This window comes from Globicephala melas, chromosome 1, assembly GCF_963455315.2.
Source record: "Globicephala melas chromosome 1, mGloMel1.2, whole genome shotgun sequence".
In the NCBI taxonomy this organism is placed as follows: Eukaryota; Metazoa; Chordata; class Mammalia; order Artiodactyla; family Delphinidae; genus Globicephala; species Globicephala melas.
Window position 1 is genome coordinate 107070374 of NC_083314.1, and position 19478 is coordinate 107089851.

At 38.5% G+C, this 19478-nt stretch overlaps 1 protein-coding gene across 6 annotated transcripts in view; it reads left to right on the forward strand.

The window, feature by feature from the left end:
- Positions 1-19478, forward strand: part of GLMN (glomulin, FKBP associated protein) — a 45137-nt gene that overhangs the window by 3789 nt on the left and 21870 nt on the right. For all 6 annotated transcript variants that reach the window (XM_030868657.2, XM_060302808.2, XM_060302799.1 and 3 more), the window contains exons 4-13: positions 1792-1911; positions 3178-3286; positions 4711-4951; positions 6687-6789; positions 13816-14003; positions 16049-16102; positions 17516-17546; positions 17652-17741; positions 18877-18918; positions 19011-19084. In XM_030868657.2, the coding sequence (XP_030724517.1) occupies positions 1792-1911; positions 3178-3286; positions 4711-4951; positions 6687-6789; positions 13816-14003; positions 16049-16102; positions 17516-17546; positions 17652-17741; positions 18877-18918; positions 19011-19084 (1052 nt within the window). The remainder of the gene's footprint in view (positions 1-1791; positions 1912-3177; positions 3287-4710; positions 4952-6686; positions 6790-13815; positions 14004-16048; positions 16103-17515; positions 17547-17651; positions 17742-18876; positions 18919-19010; positions 19085-19478) is intronic.

A 19478-nucleotide genomic window follows, 5' to 3' on the forward strand; every position in this document is an offset into this window, starting at 1 on the left:
TTGCGGAGCACAGGCTCCGGACGCGCAGGCTCAGCGGCCATGGCTCACGGGCCTAGCCGCTCTGCGGCATGTGGGATCTTCCCGGACCGGGACACGAACCCGTGTCCCCTGCATCGGCAGGCGGACTCTCAACCACTGCGTCACCAGGGAAGCCCTGGAACATCTGTTTTGTAACAGGCCCTACTCTAGATGCTGGGAATAGATACAGTAATGAACAAAAATCAGTGCCCCATATGGATCTTAAATTCTAGCAAAGACAGATAAATCATTTAGTAAGTTGGAAAGTGATAAATTCTATAGAGAATAATGCAGCATGATCAGGGGGATGGGTTGTGTTGGGTGAAATTGCACAGAAATTTGAAGGAAGCAGAGACAGCCCCACAGTAAGCTATGGGACTGTCTGGGTAAGAGTGTGCCAGGCAGAAGAAAAAACTAGTGCAAAAAAAATATTCAGAGAGATCAATGGAAGCTATCCCATTAGATAAAAAACATGATTGTTTTGCTATTTGTTTAAAAAAAATCAATTTAAGGCTTCATTTTATGCCATGTTTCCAATGTAAATCTTACTGAATAAAAAGAAAGGCAATATATGTGTGTGTGTGTGTGTGTGTGTGTGTATATGAGTATATGTGTATATATGTGTGTATATATAAGTATATGTGTATATATATTTATTTTTTCTAATTTAAATGAGTATTTATGTATCTCAAGGGGAAAACCGTTTTAGACCTAAAAGCACTAGAAAAGGGACCAAAGAAAAAAAATCACTGTATTTTGCTGTATAAAAAATTAGGACAACCAAAAAACCAAATGACAATTTGTCGTAAATACAGTGAAGTGAATATTAACATATAGGGACCTCATGCAGGTTGGTAAGACAAACACTAAAACTTCCAGTTGATAAATAAAGATGTAAACAGATAGCATCTCCTCTTCTGAACTATGTATCCACATACCCTGACATTTTTCTGTTGCTAGTTCTCTAGGACATGTTAAGTCCTAGCACAATGCTGTTTCTGAGCCTTGAATGTATTTCCCACCTATCTATGCCTGATAAACTTCTGTTTCTTTAACAAGCCTTAGCATAGCTATCACCTATTCTGGGAAGCCTTTCTTGCCTTCCCCAGGTAGAAGTGACTGTTCTCCTGCTATACTTTAGCATTTTAATTAATTAATTAATTAATTAATTTTTGGCTGCGTTGGGTCTTCGTTGCTGTGCGCGGGCTTTCTCTAGTTGCAGCAAGCGGGGGCTGCTCTTATTGCAGTGCGCGGGCTTCTCATTGCGGTGGCTTCTGTTGTTGCAGAGCACGGGCACTAGGCGCACGGTCTTCAGTAGTTGTGGCATGAAGGCTCAGTATATGTGGTTCATGGGCTCTAGAGTGCAGGCTCAGTAGTTGTGGCACACGGGCTCAGTTGCTCCTCGGCATGTGGGATCTTCCCGGACCAGGGCTCAAACCCGTGTCCCCTGCATTGGCAGGCGGATTCTCAACCACTGCGCCACGAGGGACGCCCTAGAGGAACTATTTAAAAACTGGGAAAGACCAAATTACCTGGTTAAAAGTAAAGACCCATTTGCCTTTCCTCAGTGAAAGTATTAAAAACTATTTTAGAATGCTGTTACCTGTTAACAGCCAACCCTAGGAAGTCAATGGTGAGATGTTCATGGATTCACTTGCCTCATCTTTCCTGTTTTAGAGGAAATTGTCAGCTCCTCCAGGTTAAGAAAGCTCACTGTGAGAGTCCTGTAGATGGCAGTATTTGCTTTATTTTACTATGAAAATGTTTTTACAGGTCATCATTAAGAATATGGGCTGGAATCTTGTTGGTCCTGTTGTTCGATACCTTTTATGGAATGATAAGGAACATGATAAAAGAAAGTATTATTTTCTGATGCTTGATTTATTGGTAAAGGTAAGTTAACACAACTAGATTCTCTTTGTCACAATACACAGCAATGTTTTATAATTCCCTTTAATGTTTTTGGTGAGAAAGCTTTTAGTTCATGAAAGTATAGGTGGGAACTCTTTGGAGAAAAGGCCCATCCTTATTTACTGGATGGGCCAGTCCATTTCATTTTTCCCAGATTTTCTGGATGTAAGAATTATCTGACCTCATCTTAGACCCACTGATTCAGAATCTTCAGAGAGAGGCCTAAAAAGCTCTATTTTTTAAAAAGTAGCTTATTGTTCAGATGTGAAATTCATGCTTTAAAGAGGTAGTTTCAGACCACACTGATGTTTTGGCAACGCTGGAACTAAAATCAAATATGAGTGTTCTTTCTTCTGTGGTATGTTCCCTAAAAGAATATGAAAAACCTAGAATGCCAGTGATAACAGAGGAAATAAGAGTAGGAAATAGGTTAGTGGTGACTGACAGCCTTAGGTAGACTCTGAGTAAAAGGTTAATAGAGTTATAAGCCAAAAATGATGGTTACAAGAGAGAAACTCTAAGAGAAAGGACATAAGAAGCCACTTAGAGGTCACTGTAAATAGACACAAATATGTACTTGAAAAGAGGGAACTCCCTAGATATTAGTTATTAACTATGAGAGCTTTTAGAAAAACAAGGCAAGTGAGGCGATAAAATATAACCAGTCAGAAAGCAACGCAAAGTTTTGTCTGTTCAGGAAAAACAAAAGAGACTTTACACTCATCTAACTACCCTAGCAGTATGAGACAGAAAGATCCCACCTGCTGGAAGCCCTGGGAGACAAAGGCAGCCTTCAGAGTAGACAGGCAAAGCTCAGAGGAAACCTCAGCTCTGGTGTTCAGGCTCTCCTTTCCCCTATTTCTCTAACTTTTCCATTAGTCAGGAATTTAAGTCTCTTAAATGTAGTTGTCCATTGGGAGACCCTTGACTTCTTGCTTTCACAGAATCTCAGACTCTCTGTTTTGCTAGTGTATTTTTTTAAATTTAATTTTAACTTTTTATTTTATATTGGAGTATAGCCGATTAACAATGTTGTGATAGTTTTGAGTGCACAGCAAAAGAACTCAGCCATACATATACATGTATCCATTCTCCCTGCTAGTGTATTTTTTAAAAACTTTTTATGAGGTGTTTTACTGTTAAACAAAAATAATTATACTGTCTCAGTATATGCCTTTTAAAAATAATAATCATGTGGCTTTAAATACAACTTGTATTAAACAGGTTCAATTGTGAATATTTTTATAGTTATGTAATCCAAAGGAATTATTGTTGGGTTTGCTTGAGCTGATTGAAGAACCCTCTGGAAAACAGATATCCCAAATTATTCTTCTTTTACTTCGGCCATTACAAACAGGTAATGAGTATATTGACATCTAAGTGTTTCTTGTTTTATTTGTGTAAGTGCCTTGATATTACTCCAAGATGTCAACACTATAGCAAAGTTTATGCCTAATTATTTTTTTTATATAAATTTATTTTTTTATTTTTGGCTGCATTGGGTCTTTGTTGCTGTGTGTGGGCTTTCTCTAGTTGCAGCGAGCGGGGACTACTCTTCGATGCAGTGCAGGGGCTTCTTATTGCAGTGGCTTCTCTTGTTGAGGAGCACAGGCTCTAGGTGCACAGGCTTCAGTAGTTGTGGCTCATGGATTCTAGAGTGCAGGCTCAGTAGTTGTGGTGCACGGGCTTATTTCCTCCGCAGCATGTGGGATCTTCCTGGACCAGGGCTTGAATCTGTGTCCCCTGCGTTGGCAGGTGGATTCTTAACCACTGTGCCACCAGGGAAGTCCCATAGTTTATGCCTAATTATTTAGTACTCTGCTTAAACTAGTAATAGCAATGCGAGTTTGAATCCTGCTACTCATAGAAAGTTGGCAATACCTGGCACGGAGATGGTACCCAGTAAATATTTTGTTGAATGTCATGCTCTTTTTCATGTGCTTTGTTGTGACCTATAGTTTTTGCTTAACCTTCCTATCTGCAGCTTATATTTAGAATTTTTCCTGTAAACATATTTAAAGGATTGCCTCTGCAGTGCTCAGTTTGATAGCATTGTGGTAGTCATGTATCTTAATTAAGAACAGTATCGGGCAGGGCATTGCTCAGCCTTTGCTTTAGGAGGTTGGGATTGGGAATAACAAAGGTACTACTGAACAATGAAACAAGTGTGGAAAGAAAAGTTTCCATAACTGAGTGCAAAAACAGTATTGATAAGTAATGGACTTTGGCAACCAAGGCAGACAGTATTTATGCATGGGAAGAGACCACTTTTTCATTTTATAACATACATATAACTCAGAGTCTGGTAGAAGGACCCAAAATCAGAAGCTAGAGTAAATTTATTTTAAATGTGAATTCCCAACAGCTTTGTATAACTTGAAATATTTAAAGTCTTCTAGAAAAAAATCTAATACTACTGCCTTTCATTTTTACAGTGCTTTATAGTTTACAAGACACTTGTTCCTATTTTATACTTATAACAACCAAAAAATATGGAAAGAAGTGTTTTCGTTTTAAGTATGTAACCTGTGGTGTAAACATACCTGAACAAAATTTCATGGCATCTGTTGTAAAGTGTCATGATTGTAAGATGCTCCATTATTTTATGAACCCCTAAGAAGGAAAAAAATACTGCCAGTTAAGCTATGATATGTCATCCTGATATCAGAGTTGTCAAAATATGGGGGAAATATGTGTTGTACTTCTGCATTTATTGGACTTCTCCCATGTTTAGCATACTTGATGAGGCTGCCTCAAGTAACAACTTGGTCTCTGTTTTAGTGATTCAGAAACTTCGTAACAACAAGGCATATTCAGTTGGATTAGCATTGTCTACGCTTTGGAGTCAGCTGTCTCTCCTTCCTGTTCCATACTCAAAAGAACAAATACAAGCAGATGACTATGGCCTTTGTCAGTGCTGCAAGGCCTTAATAGAGTTCACTAAGCCTTTTGTGGAAGATGTCATTGATAACAAGGAAAGCTCAATGGAAAATGAAAAATTAAAGGATGAAATACTGAAATTGTAAGTATATTTTAAGAATAATTCATAATGAGGGCTTCCCTGGTGGCGCAGTGGTTGAGAGTCCGCCTGCCGATGCAGGGGACACGGGTTCGTGCCCTGGTCCGGGAAGATCCCACATGCCGCGGAGCGGCTGGGCCTGTGAGCCATGGCCGCTGAGCCTGCGCGTCCAGAGCCTGTGCTCCGCAACAGGAGAGGCCACAACAGTGAGAGGCCCGCATACCGGAAAAAAAAAAAAAAAAGAATAATTCATAATGGACTTAAGTGATAGTTCAGTTATTTTATGTTTCTTTGTTTTATTTGTTTGCAATGGAAATTTAAATCTAGTTTCTAATTTTGAATTTTAGAAGAATATGGAGTTCAGTTGATATAACATGGGCATTTAATGAAGCATCGATATTTTAAAAAAATGAAACCAAAATCCATTTGTTTAGTTTACTTATATTCTTCTATGGGTTGCCTTTACTCGCCATGGTAAGTGAATAATAGCAGTGAAGGAAATAGATGGGTGTAGCGCAAAGAATCTGGTTTTCTGCAGGGGAATTATGTTTTTACTCTCCCTTTGAAAGCAGCAGAAGGTGCACCAGACAGCTGAACTTCCAATTTGACAACAAAAACAGTAGCAGAGAACCCAGTAGCATTCACTCCAGGGGTACCGTAGACCAGCAGTCCCCAACCTTTTTGGCACCAGGGACCAGTTTCGTGGAAGACAATTTTTCCACGGATGGGGAGGGGCAGGAGGTGGGGGATGGTTCAGGCGGTAATGCAAGTGATGGGGAGCCATGGGGGGTGATGGGGAGCGGCAGATGAAGCTTCGCTGGCTCACCTGCCGCTCACCTCCTGCTGTGCATCCCGGTTCCTACCAGGCCGAGAACCAGTACTGGTCCGTGGCCCAGGGGTTGGGGACCCCTGCTGTAGACTATGTATGCACTGTTCAGTATGGCTGTCAAGCACTTGACATATGGTTAGTCCAAATTTAGTGCTCTAAGTGTAAAATCCTCCCTGTATTTCGAAGACTTGTTATTAAAAGAAATACTAAAATACCTCAATTTTTATACTGGTAACATATTGAAATAATGTTTCTGACATATGGGTTAATAAGAGAAATTATTTAAATTAATTTTTCTTGTCTCTTACTACTTTTTTAATGTGACTACTAAAAAATTTTTAATTATATATGGGGCTTTAATTATATATGAGACTCTTAGGTAGTGCTGGACTGGATTATATTGAACAATATGGACCAGTAATTTTATTTTTAAAATTTTGAGACTAAAACCACTGTTAGCTTTCTATTTTGTCAGGTTAGGACATTAAAGCATTTTTTACCATTTATAAAACCCATTATTTCATGAAAGAAAACATATTTTAACTAAAATAGGTAAGGCTTAATCACAGAATAAATTTGATTTTCTAAATTAAACAAATATAGCTTTATGAAAAAATTACAGCATTGTCCTGATTTTCCTTAAACTAATGAAAACTACATATACACTAGCACTGGTCCTAAGATAAATATTCAATATCCATTGGTATAGTCCAGACATGGAAGTGACTCTCTGCATTGAATCTAGCAAGGTATTCTCATGCTCTCCCCATTACTAGTAAGAAGGATCTTATATCACCTGTTTTACAGGCCATTGGGTTATTGGTGCTTATGTTATTTTTCATGTGAAACTAGGTATTTTATACTTAGGAAGTGCTGTATTCATCGTTAATTTAATTTCTTAAATTTTAGTTGTTTCAGAAGCTTGAAATGCCCTTTGCTGACAGCACAATTCCTTGAGCAGTCTGATGACACTGGAGATGATCCTTTAAGGTGTTTTGCATCTGAAATAATAGTAAGTACAGCTAATTTAATGTTATAAAATCTGCTATAATCTAAAATATTACCTGCTGTATTCTCATATACTGCACATGGGCATGTAAATTGATACATTTATTAATAAAGCAATATGTATTTTTTATAGAATATAGATAAAAAGATGAAAAACGAACAGCAATAATTTCAATAACTAGATATAAATAATATTAACCCCTGTATTGGAAAAATTTACAGTTCTCCTTTTGTGTCTTTTTCCTTTACTTTCACTCAGAACACTTCACTTCTGGCATTTCTGGTCACAAAATGTGTGGGGGTTTTATCTTTTCTTTCTTTTTTTAAAAAATAAATTTATTTATTTATTTATTTTTGACCCAACCCCCGTGTTGGGTCTTCATTGCTGCACATGGGCTTTCTCTAGTTGCGGCGAGCGGGGGCTACCCTTCATTGTGGTGCGTGTGCTACTCATTGCGGTGGCTTCTCTTGTTGCAGAGCACTGGCTCTAGGCGCGCAGGCTCAGTAGTTGTGGCACACAGGCTTAGTTGCTCCACCGTATGTGGGATCTTCCTGGACCAGGGCTTGAACCCGTGTCCCCTGCATTGGTAGGCACATTCCTAACCTCTGAGGGAATCAGCCTACCAATGCAGCCACCAGGGAAGTCCCATTGGGTTTCTTTCCCACACGAAACAATTCTGCTGCACCAGCTGGGTGTCCTACAGTTAAACTCAATTTTGACACTAACTACCTGGAGATAGTATCAGATTCTGCAGGTTAAGGGCTCAGTCCCATGAGGCTGCTCCCTATTTCAGATGCCAATTGCTCGTGTTAGGTCCCCAGGTTACCCACAACTTCTGTTTGACTTGGCTACAAATCAGAGGTTCCATGACCTCCTCCCCTTTGGGTTTGATTATTTGCTAGAACGGCTCACAGAATTAAAGGAAACCCTTACTTATGTTTACTAGTTTATTAAAAGATATGATAAAGGATGCAGATGAACAGCCAAATGAAGAGATAGAACAGCCAAATGAAGAGATAATTGTACATAGGTCAAGGTCTGGGAGGGTCTCAAGTGCATGAGCTTCTGTTCTCATGATGTTGGAGTGTGTCACACTCCCAGTATGTGGATGTGTTCGCTAACCTGGAAGCTCTCTGAAACCCATACTTTGGGGATTTTATGGAGGCTTCCTCATTTAGGCATGATAAGATATTAACTCCGTTTCCAGTCCCTCTCCCCTCTCTACAGAACTGAGGGATGGGGCTCAAAATTCCAAGCTTCTAATCATGGCTTGGTCTTTCTCATTACCACCCCCCATCCAGGAACCATCTTAGTGCCCACTCAGAGTCACTTTAATAGAACAAAAGATGCTCCTAATGTCTTATCATTTAAGAATTTACAGAGGTTTTAGAGCTCTTTGTCAGGGACAGGGTTAAAGACAAAAGTTAGAACGAGAGATGTTCCTAGTGCTCTTATCACTTAGGAAGTTACAAGGGTTTCAGGAAAAAAAGAAAAAAAAGGGTTTCAGGAGCCCCGTGCCAGCAACCATTAGCAGAGACCAATATATATATTTTTTCTGTTATTTCACAACTTCCAGACTTTTTTCTGCTCTAATACTTATAAATAAATAAATATATACATATATAATTTTTAAAAAGATCCTATCATATTATATAGTTGACCCTTGAACAATGCCCAGGGGGTAGGGGCACCACAACTCTGCTCAGTCAAAAATCTGTGTTTAACTTACAGTCAGCCCTCTGTATCCTGAATTAGAAATTTGAGGAGGGATAGGAGGAGTTAGGAGAGGAGATTCCAGAACTTTAGGGGAAATAGCTTCTGAGGATGAGAGATGATTTGGTAACTGATATAAACAGATACATAGTTTAATGGGGTTAATGCTGATGGTCAAGGTAGCGGTAAAGAGGTTATGAGTGATGAAGAGGGATTGGGGAAGGGATTTTCCCAGGACCACATAAAAGCCTGGTGCCTCTTCATTGTTGCCAATACTAGAGTACAGTGTAAACCTCTGGATCCAATATAAACAGCACCATATGTGATATATGTACTCCAAGATGTCTATGAAAGTTGGAAACTGTTAAGGATTTTAAGCCTGGGAGTGATGTAATCAAACTGTTTTGAGTTCATCACTTTATTGGAGGATGAACTTAACTAAGAGTGGAAGTAGGGAGATGGGTTAGGTGTCTTTTGGGAGTTAAGTGATAATGATGAGAGCCTGAGTATGGAAAGAAGAGAAGGCAGATTTGAGAACTTTATAGGTAGATAAAATTAGCAAATTTTGGTAATGGATTGGATTTAGAAGAATAGTAAAAAGGTTGAGTTATGGACAAGGTTTTTTGCTTAGTTAACAGGACAGGTGAAGTTACCAATAATTAAGATAGAGAATACACAGCAAGCAGTAGGGGGTTTTTTACTTAAAAATTTTTTTTTATTATGGAAATTTAAGACATTCATAAAAATAGAACAATATAACATACTCTCATGTACCTCCTGCCCCGCTTTGACAATTATCAACCTTTTTGCCAGTCTTGTTTTATCTAGCCTCCCTCTTTTTATTTTGAGTTGATAAGCAATGTAAAGTTAGTTTATTTTTTTTTAATTTTTTAAAATTAATTTTTATTGGAGTATAGTTGATATACAATGTTGTGTTAGTTTTAGGTGTACAGCAAAGTGATTCAGTTGTACATATACATATATCCACTCTTATTCTTACTCTGTAATAGGCCATTACAGAGTACTGAGTAGAGTCCCTGTGCTATACAGTAGGTCCTTGTTAGTGATCTATTTTATATACGGTAGTGCGTGTATGTCAGTCCCAATCTCCCAGTTCATCCCTGCCCCCCACCCCCAGCCTCCCTCTTTTTTTGCTGTAGTATTTTATAGAAAGTCTAGATATATCATTTCATCTGTGAGTCTTTATGTATGCTTCTCTAATTGGTAAAGACTTTTTAAAAAACATAACCACAATGCCATTATGACACCTAACAAGATTAACAATAATTTCTAATATATGTATCTCTAATACCCAGAGACAACAGGTTTTTAAGGAGCAAATTTTGGAAAAGAGTAGATGAGATTACCCAAAGCGGTAGATCAATGTGAGAAAGGAAAAGCGTTCAGGACTGAATCCTGTAGGGTACCAGCGCTTAAGATGAGCCCACCAAAGAGACCAAGAAAGGAGAGTCAAAGAGGTGATGAAAATATCACAGAAACTGGGGTAGTAGAGTTCAGGAAGAAGGAAATGATTGCTACTGTTAAAAGCAGCAGAGATAGTCTGTAGAGTAGGAGTTGAAAAGCATCCGTTGGATTTAGGAAGTAAGATGGCAGTGATAATCTTAGCAAGAGCAGTTTGAGTGGAGTGTGGGAGACAAAAATCAGTGGACTAGATAAAGGAGTGCATGAAAAATGAGAAAAAGGAGATGACTAGTATAAGCTATTCTTTAAGAGTTTGGATGAATAAGGAAGAAGAGAGGCAATAGAGAAGACACAGCCTTAGATTGGAAGGTAACTGGGGGAGACAGGAGGTGTGAGCATGTTTATAGACTGAAGGGGTGGGAACCATCACAGGGGGAAAGAGAAGTATTATGGGATAACTGAAATAATGTGGCTCAAGGAGAGCAGACAGCTGGGCATGGGATTGAGGATACCTGGAGAGGAAGAGGGAAGAGCTGGTATGTAGGTAGAAAAATTTGTAGCAGAAATGGAGTATTATAATTGAGGGAATTATATTATTATTATAATATAATTATTAATATTATTATAATTGAGGGAATCAGACCCACTGTCCTCAGATCCCTTAAGAATGAGAGGTGGAGGGCTTCCCTGGTGGCGCAGTGGTTGAGAGTCTGCCTGCCGATGCAGGGGACATGGGTTCATGCCCCGGTCCAGGAAGATCCCACATGCCGCGGAGCGGCTAGGCCTGTGAGCCATGGCCGCTGAGCCTGCACGTCCAGAGCCTGTGCTCCGCAACAGGAGAGGCCACATCAGTGAGAGGCCCGCGTACCGCAAAAAAAAAGAATGAGAGGCGGAAATGAGGACTGAACAAGGGGCTTCAGGAAACTGGTAAAGGTTTGGAATATTGAGTGGAAAGAAAAGAGAGGTAGAAGACGAAGAAAACATTAGTCAATAGTGCTAAGCACTTGGCGACTGTGGTTGGAGACCACAACTATAGTGATAATACTATTTTTCTGTGATTTTTCTCAAGCAGTACTCAGCTACCTGGGTGTAGAAGTAGAGAAGGTGGTTTGTAGCTGTTTTTCCAAGGCTGGCATTTTATTGGGTAGACGTAGCTAACGGAAATATAGGGTGCAGATAGTTCAAATAACTAATAGTGCATTGGTTGGTTAGGGAAAGAAGGGGATTAAGAGGGGACAGATGGGTAGGTTAAAATGAAGGCATAACAAGACTAGAGAAGTTAGAGGTAGATGAGTAGGTTGGCATGTGGTCAAAAAATGAGATGCTGGAGTTTAGGTATCTAATATGGAATAGCTCCAAATTTTGATAGAGATCCAGGATTGAATTAGGTGCCAAAACGGATTAGAAATTAAGGTCATTAGAATTTAGTGGTCAGAAAAACCATGAGGCCGGCCTGTTACAGGAGTTATCTACATGAACATTCAATTTTTCTAGGATCATAGCAGGAGTTGGATAGAGAAAAAGGATGTGAGCAGGTACCAGTCTTCCGTGAACATGGGGAAATGACCAGGAAGTCAGCGTATGACAGAGATGAGGACAGATAAAGGGCAGTATGGCACCTGCCTCAAACGAAAATGTGCTTTTGCCTGAGAGTGCAGGAAGAACCAAGATAATACTAAGCCTCTACCCATACCACCCTTTCCTACTGCTGCCTTCCTCGCTGTGCAATGTAAGAGGTGTGAGAGTATGAGCAGCTCCCACCAGAAACCAGTCAGGTTTAATGAGAGCAGTGAGATAGAGTCAGCATCCTATGAAGAGGTTGAGGGTATAGGGAAGAGGTTCTAAGGTCTCAGTCAGTGGAAGGCACATTACAAGTAAAGCCAACAGTGAGGAAGCACAAAGCAGTTAAGAAATAGAAGTGAAATCAGGGTAGGAAGTGAAGTGAGGAGGTGCCTTCTGTTCTATGCTGAAGAAGTATAGGTAAATGTGGCATGCCTCAGCCATCCCTCTGGCACAAGTTGTTTTGGTATAGAACTGCTTGAATGTCCCAGGGGCAGCAGCATAGGAACATTTCATGAAAGGGCAAAGACTGCCTTGAGAAATTGTAGAGGCGCAGGTATGTTGGGTCTGAGCAAGGCTGCTGGATGGTGTGTGGATAGATAGTGAAGACCCTATTTGGACACAGATGGACCCCAAATATCTACAGCAGCACTGTAGGATCTGGTTACATATAATGATTTTTTAAAAGGCTAATAACCTTCCTCTGGAAAAAAAACCCAAAACACATCTAGCATTGGCTGAATGAAGAAATGGAGCTTCTTGATTAAGAGGACATTTGGAATCTGAATACAATAAATTTTTGTTTTATGGATATAACAAGAATGCAAGGCTTCGAAAATCAGTATTTAGCATCTGGTGGCTGAATAGCAGTCTCTTGTGACTGAGGATTATTTTCCATGGTTGATTTTTGTGTTCTGAAATGACTAATGGAGCCATCTGGAGTAGGCAGGTTTTAACTCCCTGAAGACCAGAAAAGTGTTATTTGGCTTTCTAATTCTCTACAGTGGCAGGCCCAGTGCCTGGCACTCAAGTATTTATTGAATAAATGAGTGAATATGTGGAAGGTCAGCTTTAGCTTAGCTGTTTCCGTCATTCCCTTGACTTCTATATAGTAGTTTGTTGTGACCTTAACTTTCTTAAACTTTTTTGTGGAGCTTCTCAATAAATATTGACATACGTATTATGTCATTTTCTAGATAAGGAAACTGAAGCTTTAAAGAGGTTAGGTAACTAAACCAGTATCTAACAGCTAATAGGTGGTAGAGCCAAAACTCAGATTAATTTCATTGGATACTGAAGGTCAGGTGCTTTCCAGCACACTAGAATTGGAAATGGTATAAGAGGCATAGGAGTGACCTTGTATTTCTTAAGGCTCTCTTTTTCTCTTTCCTTCCCCCCTTAAAACAAATGAACAAACATAAAACTGTAGTCAGTTAACTCAGGCAGGGATGCTTCTCTTTCTCCTACAAGAGCCCATATGACCTGAGGTATCAGTACTGTTTCCTCTGTCTCTTCAGCCACTGGCCAGTGTTCCTCCTGCCCATTCCGTATCCAGGCAAACAGTGGTCAGTAGAGCATTCCTAGAATATTCTTCATTTGAGTAGTTTACTGTCATTTCATGATACTTGTATGTCTCACATTTTTAGATTGTTCTCAAATATCTCTGAAGCATTTTTTAAATTGTGACAAAATATATATAAAATTTACCATTTTAACCATTAACCGTATAGTTCAGTGGCATTAAGTACATTCACATTGTTGTGTAACGATCACCACCATCCATCTCCAGAACTTTTTCATCTTCCCACCCACTTAGTTCCTTCAGGTTGTTGGCAAAAACTTATCTTCTTGAACCTGTAGGATTGAGGTCCCCATTTTCTTGCTGGCCAGGGAACACTTTCAGTTTCTAGAAGCTGCCTGTGGTTCCTTGACAGACAGCCCTCTTCATAGGCCCCCTCATAACTTGGCAAATTAGTTCTTTAAAGCCAGCAAGGGTGAGTTTCTGACTCTTAAGGAGGGCCTGGATCCTGTTTAAAAACGTTCTTCCTGTTAAGTCGGGCCCATGGAGAATAGTGTCTCTTCTCAACTCAAATCAGCTGACTTGGGACTTTAATCACATCTGCAAAAATCCCTTCACTTTGGTCATATAACATAATCTAATCATAGGGGTGGCATCTTGCCATATTCTGTTGGTTAGAAGCAAGTCTCACAGGTCCCATCCACACTCAAGAGGAGGGGATTTTATAGGATGGGGATTTTATAGGATGTGAATATGGGGTGGGAGAGGGCACAGTAGAGTGTCTGCTATAGCTTCCTTTTTTATCCATTTCACAGGGATTTTTATCAGCAATTGGACACCCTTTCCTCAAAATGATTTTTAATCATGGAAGGAAAAAGAAGACTTGGGATTATCTTGAATTTGAGGAAGAAGAAGACAAACAGTTATCAGACTCTATGGCTTCTCTGGCATATCTAGTATTTGTACAGGGCATCAGTATTGATCAGCTTCCAATGGTATTAAGGTAGGAGTTATTGTTTATTTATATATTCTGAAAGGAATAGCATCAAACTCATTTATCTAATGTCCAATATGTGTTTATTAATGTACTAGTACATTTTCAATGAAGTATAAACAAAACCTGTTTTTATGCTAAATATTACTGTGTATAATCCCTTAAAGCCAGTAGTCATCAAGTAGTGAAAGTGGTTGGGTGGGTAGGTGTTGAAATAGACTTAAGGAATGATTGGGACAAGAGTCACAAAGTGTTAAACTGAGCTTGGTTTTGAAGCTGTTAGGCCACTTACCAATAGGGTGGTCTAAATTGCCATCATCTTTTCACTGGATTATTAATGTAATCCTGAGTGGATATTTATATATCTACCCTCAATCCCTTTTAATCCAATTTATTCTCAACACATAGAAAGTGAAGCTTTTAAGAGTCGTCCCTAATGAAAACCCTTCAGTGGCTTCCTAAATGGCTCTAAGAATAAAGTCTTAAATGCCTTCCCATGAGACAAGCTTATGCATGATCTGGTCCTTGCTTTATTGTCCTGATTCATCTCCTACCACCTTTCCTCTTGTTCACTGTGCTCCAGTAACACAGATCTTCTGGTTTCTTGTTCACATGTGTCATGAACCTTCCTGCTATAAGATCTTTGTACACGCTTAGAACCATCTTTATCCTAAATATAGCTTTCTGAGGAAAGCCTTCTTTACCACCCAATTTAGGCTGAATCTTCCTGTTACAATGACCTTGACCTTCTGTTTCATTTCCCATAAAGTTTTTAAACTAAATTTTTAATCAAAACTTAAAAAAAAATACATATTTCTATAATGTAACACCTTTTAGACTTTAAGGTCCATGATAATAAAGATTGTGTATTTGTGTTGCAGGCCTTGGGTGTATTTGTGTAATTTGTATATTTAGGTATGAATATACCTGGGAGTATATTTGTATGTAAATATAGCAATAATAGCTACCACTTGCATGTTTACCACGTATTAAACACTATAACAGCTTTGTATACATTATCTAATCTTTATAATAACCCTTTTAAATAGAGCACTATCTCATTTTACAGATGAAAATAACTAGCTTAGACAAGTTACGATACATACCACCCAGGATCATACAACTAGTTAGTAGGATAGGTGGAATTTAAACATAGTTCTGTCTGACCCCAGAGCATATACCCTTAATCACACTCGACCACCAAAATGACTTAGGTATGTATATTAGTGTGCTAGAGCTGCCATAACAAAGTACCACACACTGTGGATAGCTTAAAATAACAGAAATTTATTATCTTATCATTCTAGAGGTTAGAAGTCTGAGGTCAAGGTGTGGTCAGGATTGGTTCCTTCTGAGGGCTGTGCAGGAGAATCTGTTCCATGCTTCTTTCCTAGCTTCTGGTGGTTTACTGGCAGTCCTTGATGTTCTTTGGCTTGTAGATGCATCACTCCAGTCTCTGCCTTCATGTTCATATAGAATTCTCCCTGTGTGCTTGTCTCTGTCCACATTTCCCTTTTTTATAAGGATACCAGTCATACTGGATTAAGACTCATATTAATGACCTCAGTTTATCTTGATTACCTTTGTAAAAATCCTGTCCCTAGGGTGGGGGTGGGGGGGTTCCTGCTCTGTCCCTGCCCATCACTACCCCAACTTTTTAAGAAAGAGAGACTTTTTCTCCATATAAGGTCATATGCTGAGATACTGGCAGTTAGGACTCCAGCATATCTTTTTTTTTTTTTTTTTGCGGTACGCGGGCCTCTCACTGCTGTGGCCTCTCCCATTGCGGAGCACAGGCTCCAGACGCACAGGCTCAGCGGCCATGGCTCACGGGCCCAGCCGCTCCGCGTCATGCGGGATCTTCCCGAACCTGGGCACGAACCCGTGTCCCCTGCATCGGCAGGCAGGCTCTCAACCACTGCACCACCAGGGAAGCCCCAGCATATCTTTTTTGAGGGGACACAATTCAACCCATAACAGTATTTATGTATGTAAAACTAAAAGTGCGTGTGTATGTGTGTGTGTTTATATATACATTTTTTTTTCTATTTTAGCCCATCATACCTTTTGCAGTTTAATATGGGGCATATTGAAGTCCTTTTACAAAGGTAAGATCATTTAGATGGCATCTCAGAATTAAATAGTAATGTTAAAATAGTCCTTGTCAAGATCAGGGGAGACTACTTTCTCTTTGCCAGACCCTAGTTAATTAATTGATTATTTTATAAAATAGTGAAGCAGATATTCACAGCAGAGATAGAAATGAACCAAGGACGTTTTTACAACAAAACCTCTTATTTTAAACTAAAGATAATTTTTAAATATTGTCTCCTAAGGAGGTTTCCAGTCATCTGCTTCTAAGGTTTCTTTGCTTATTTCAGAAGTTGATAAATTAAACCACCTCTATCCCACTGCAGCCTCGTCCGATCTAAGGAGGGGTGGTCAATAAAAGAAATTCATCCTTGGTTTTGCTTCATGGACACAATCTGTGAACTGCATCAAAAGGAAGGAAGTGTCTTAACTCCATCTTTTATAACTTAGATTATTGATAGTGGTATCATTCAATAGCTTTTCTCATTTGAGGCACTAATAAGAAGGAAGACTTCCCCTTTTTAAAAAAAATTACCAAGTAACAGGTATGCATAGTTTTCCCAGACAGATATTTAAGAATTTTGCCAAACTCTATATGCTTTGTTTTCTTTTTCTGTAACATGTTTAAATTATCTCTTGAGATCAGTCAGGGCCTTATCCTCTAGGAATACTGGTGACAGTTTATTAATCCCATCTCTTCCCAGGTGAAGGAAGATTTGTAACATGGCAAATGTCCAAAGCCTCAGCCTACAAGGCAGGAATTTCCAAGGGTCTCCTGGCACAAGTAGTTATTAACTCTGTAAATTTACTGTATTATGTATGTCTTAATGATTTTACATTTTTATTTAGCTTCTGTTATATTCATAAAATGAGAATATGTATTGATTTCAATCTTAAGTTCTATAGTCTTAAGATTTCCAAACTGTTTAGTCATTGAGCCAAAAAACATAACATTTTTAATTCCTTGTATGGTTAGAATAAGAACCTGGAGCCTGAGATAATATTTTTTGCCACAGATCTTAAATATTTAGTTAACAGTGATTGTAAAACTTAATAATCACAAATGGAAAGCATTTTATATATATATATATATAAAGAGAAGATCTTACCGATTAATCAATTAGAATACTTAGTATTATATCAGGTATAATTGATTTCTTAGCAGTTACTGTTGAAGATCTACTGATCTGATACCAGGAAATAAGCCCTGAATGGGCTGCTTTTGGTTAGATTTGGATATCAGTAGCCAAATCAAAAGACAGATCAAAGGTAGGTTAAGAATTTTGACTAGGTTCTTCAATAGAATTTCTCCTTAATATGTATTTTTTAAGTATTTAAATTTCAATTTTTGCTTTATTTTTCCTAAAATGAAGAATAATTCTGAAGCAATTTAGAAAACCATGTTGATAAATTTTAATATTCTCTTCCAGAACAGAGGAGTCTGTTTTCTCCAAAGGATTGGTAAGATTTGTTTGCACCCATTATAATTTAAATACATAGTCATGTTAACAAATACAGCTGTTGACTTTACCATATATGTATCTCTGCGTATATTTTCATCTGTAGTATCTGTTGGAGAATGGTTTATTGAGAATAGAGGACAACAGTCTACTTCACCAGTATTTAGAAATCAAGAGTTTTCTTACTGTACCTCAGGTAAGTAAAATATGTATTCTAATCTCGAAATAAGCCCCTTTCCTATTCTGAACTTAAGTAAAGGTCTTTTCAGACTCCTCTCTCACTTTCTTCTCCATATCCTTTGAAAACTCTAGTGCCTTGCCGTCCAATAGAACTTTTTGTGATCGTAAAATTGTCCTATTATCTGTGCCATACAGTTTGAAAGCCACTAGCCACATTGAACACTTGAGATGTTCACTTGAAATGTGGAACTGAATTCTAAATTTTATTTAATTTAAATTAATTTAAACTTAAATAGCTGTATGTGGCTAGTGGCTACTATAGTTGACAGCATAGCATCTAGTGGAAAAATATAACTTGTGTCCTCAACACTTTGGTTCTGTAGAAACCCTGGAAAATGAAGGTCCTTTACTTTTTTTTTTTTTTGCGTTACGCGGGCCTCTCACTGTTGTGGACTCTCCCGCCGCGGAGCACAGGCTCCGGACACGCAGGCTCAGTGGCCATGGCTCATGGGCCCAGCCGCTCCGCGGCACGTGGGATCCTCCCAGACCGGGGCACGAACCTGCGTCCCCTGCATCGGCAGGCGGACTCTCAACCACTGCGCCACCAGGGAAGCCCTCCTTTACTTTTATCATAACTCAAGTCCTCAGAACTCCATCAAGGCGTGTATAACTCATTACTACAAAGACATATTTTTTTGCCTCCTGTGATTTATTTTGCCTGTTTATTAGTTATACTGTTTGTTAGTTATCATAGCCAAGTAGGTCTTACCGTAGATGTCAATGTAGAAAATTGTTTTTCCACTATTTAAATAGAAAAATATGGCTTTTGTTAGTATAATAAGCCTGATTATTTTAAATTAATGGATTATATTTCTGTATGTTCGGTTTCATTTTTTTTGCCACTCTAGACATAATTGAAAATTACGTCTAACGATATACTTTGTAACACCCACTCAATAGCACTTACAAAATGGATTGTACTAAGCTCCCTGTAGACAAAACAGTAGAATGAAAGGCTCAGGGAAAAATTTACTTCATCTTTAAATCTCTTGCCCTCATTTCTCTGAATTTTTAGTGTCCATTGATAATATAGTTGTTTCTTTGTAGTCAATATAATCTAACGTTTGAATTAAAATTTTTTTAATTTCCAGGGCTTAGTCAAAGTAATGACACTCTGCCCCACTGAGACACTGGTATGTAAATGTCTGGAACTAAATGAGTTACAGTGAGAAATTTTAATAAATAATCTTTAGTTTATATAACAATATTATTTGTTCCATTTTAGAGGAAAAAGGGTTTAGCTATGCTTCAGCTGTATATTAACAAGTTGGATCCACAAGGCAAATATACTTTATTTAGGTATGTATCAGTGGTTAATTGCGAAATGTGTGGTTGATTAAAAACCAAATTAATGCCATTAATTATTCTAGGTTACTGTATTTCGGTATGTTTTACATGTAATTCTTCTCTACTTGGAAGCCATATCATAATAAATTCTCTTCTCTGTGATAGGTAGTGAAGGGTTAATCAAAAATTATGGCTACATATATATATATTACATGAATAATAGTATATATTTCAGTTTAATTGAAATACTCTAAAATTAAAATAGACTTAGAAGAGTAAACTGAGATTGGTGGGGCTCCTGCTAGAGCTTTACATATGTCAATAATGTCCATTATTCACAGTTGAAATTAATGGCTCTGGAGTTATAACTTTTTTTTTTTTTTTTTGCGGTACGCGGGCCTCTCAC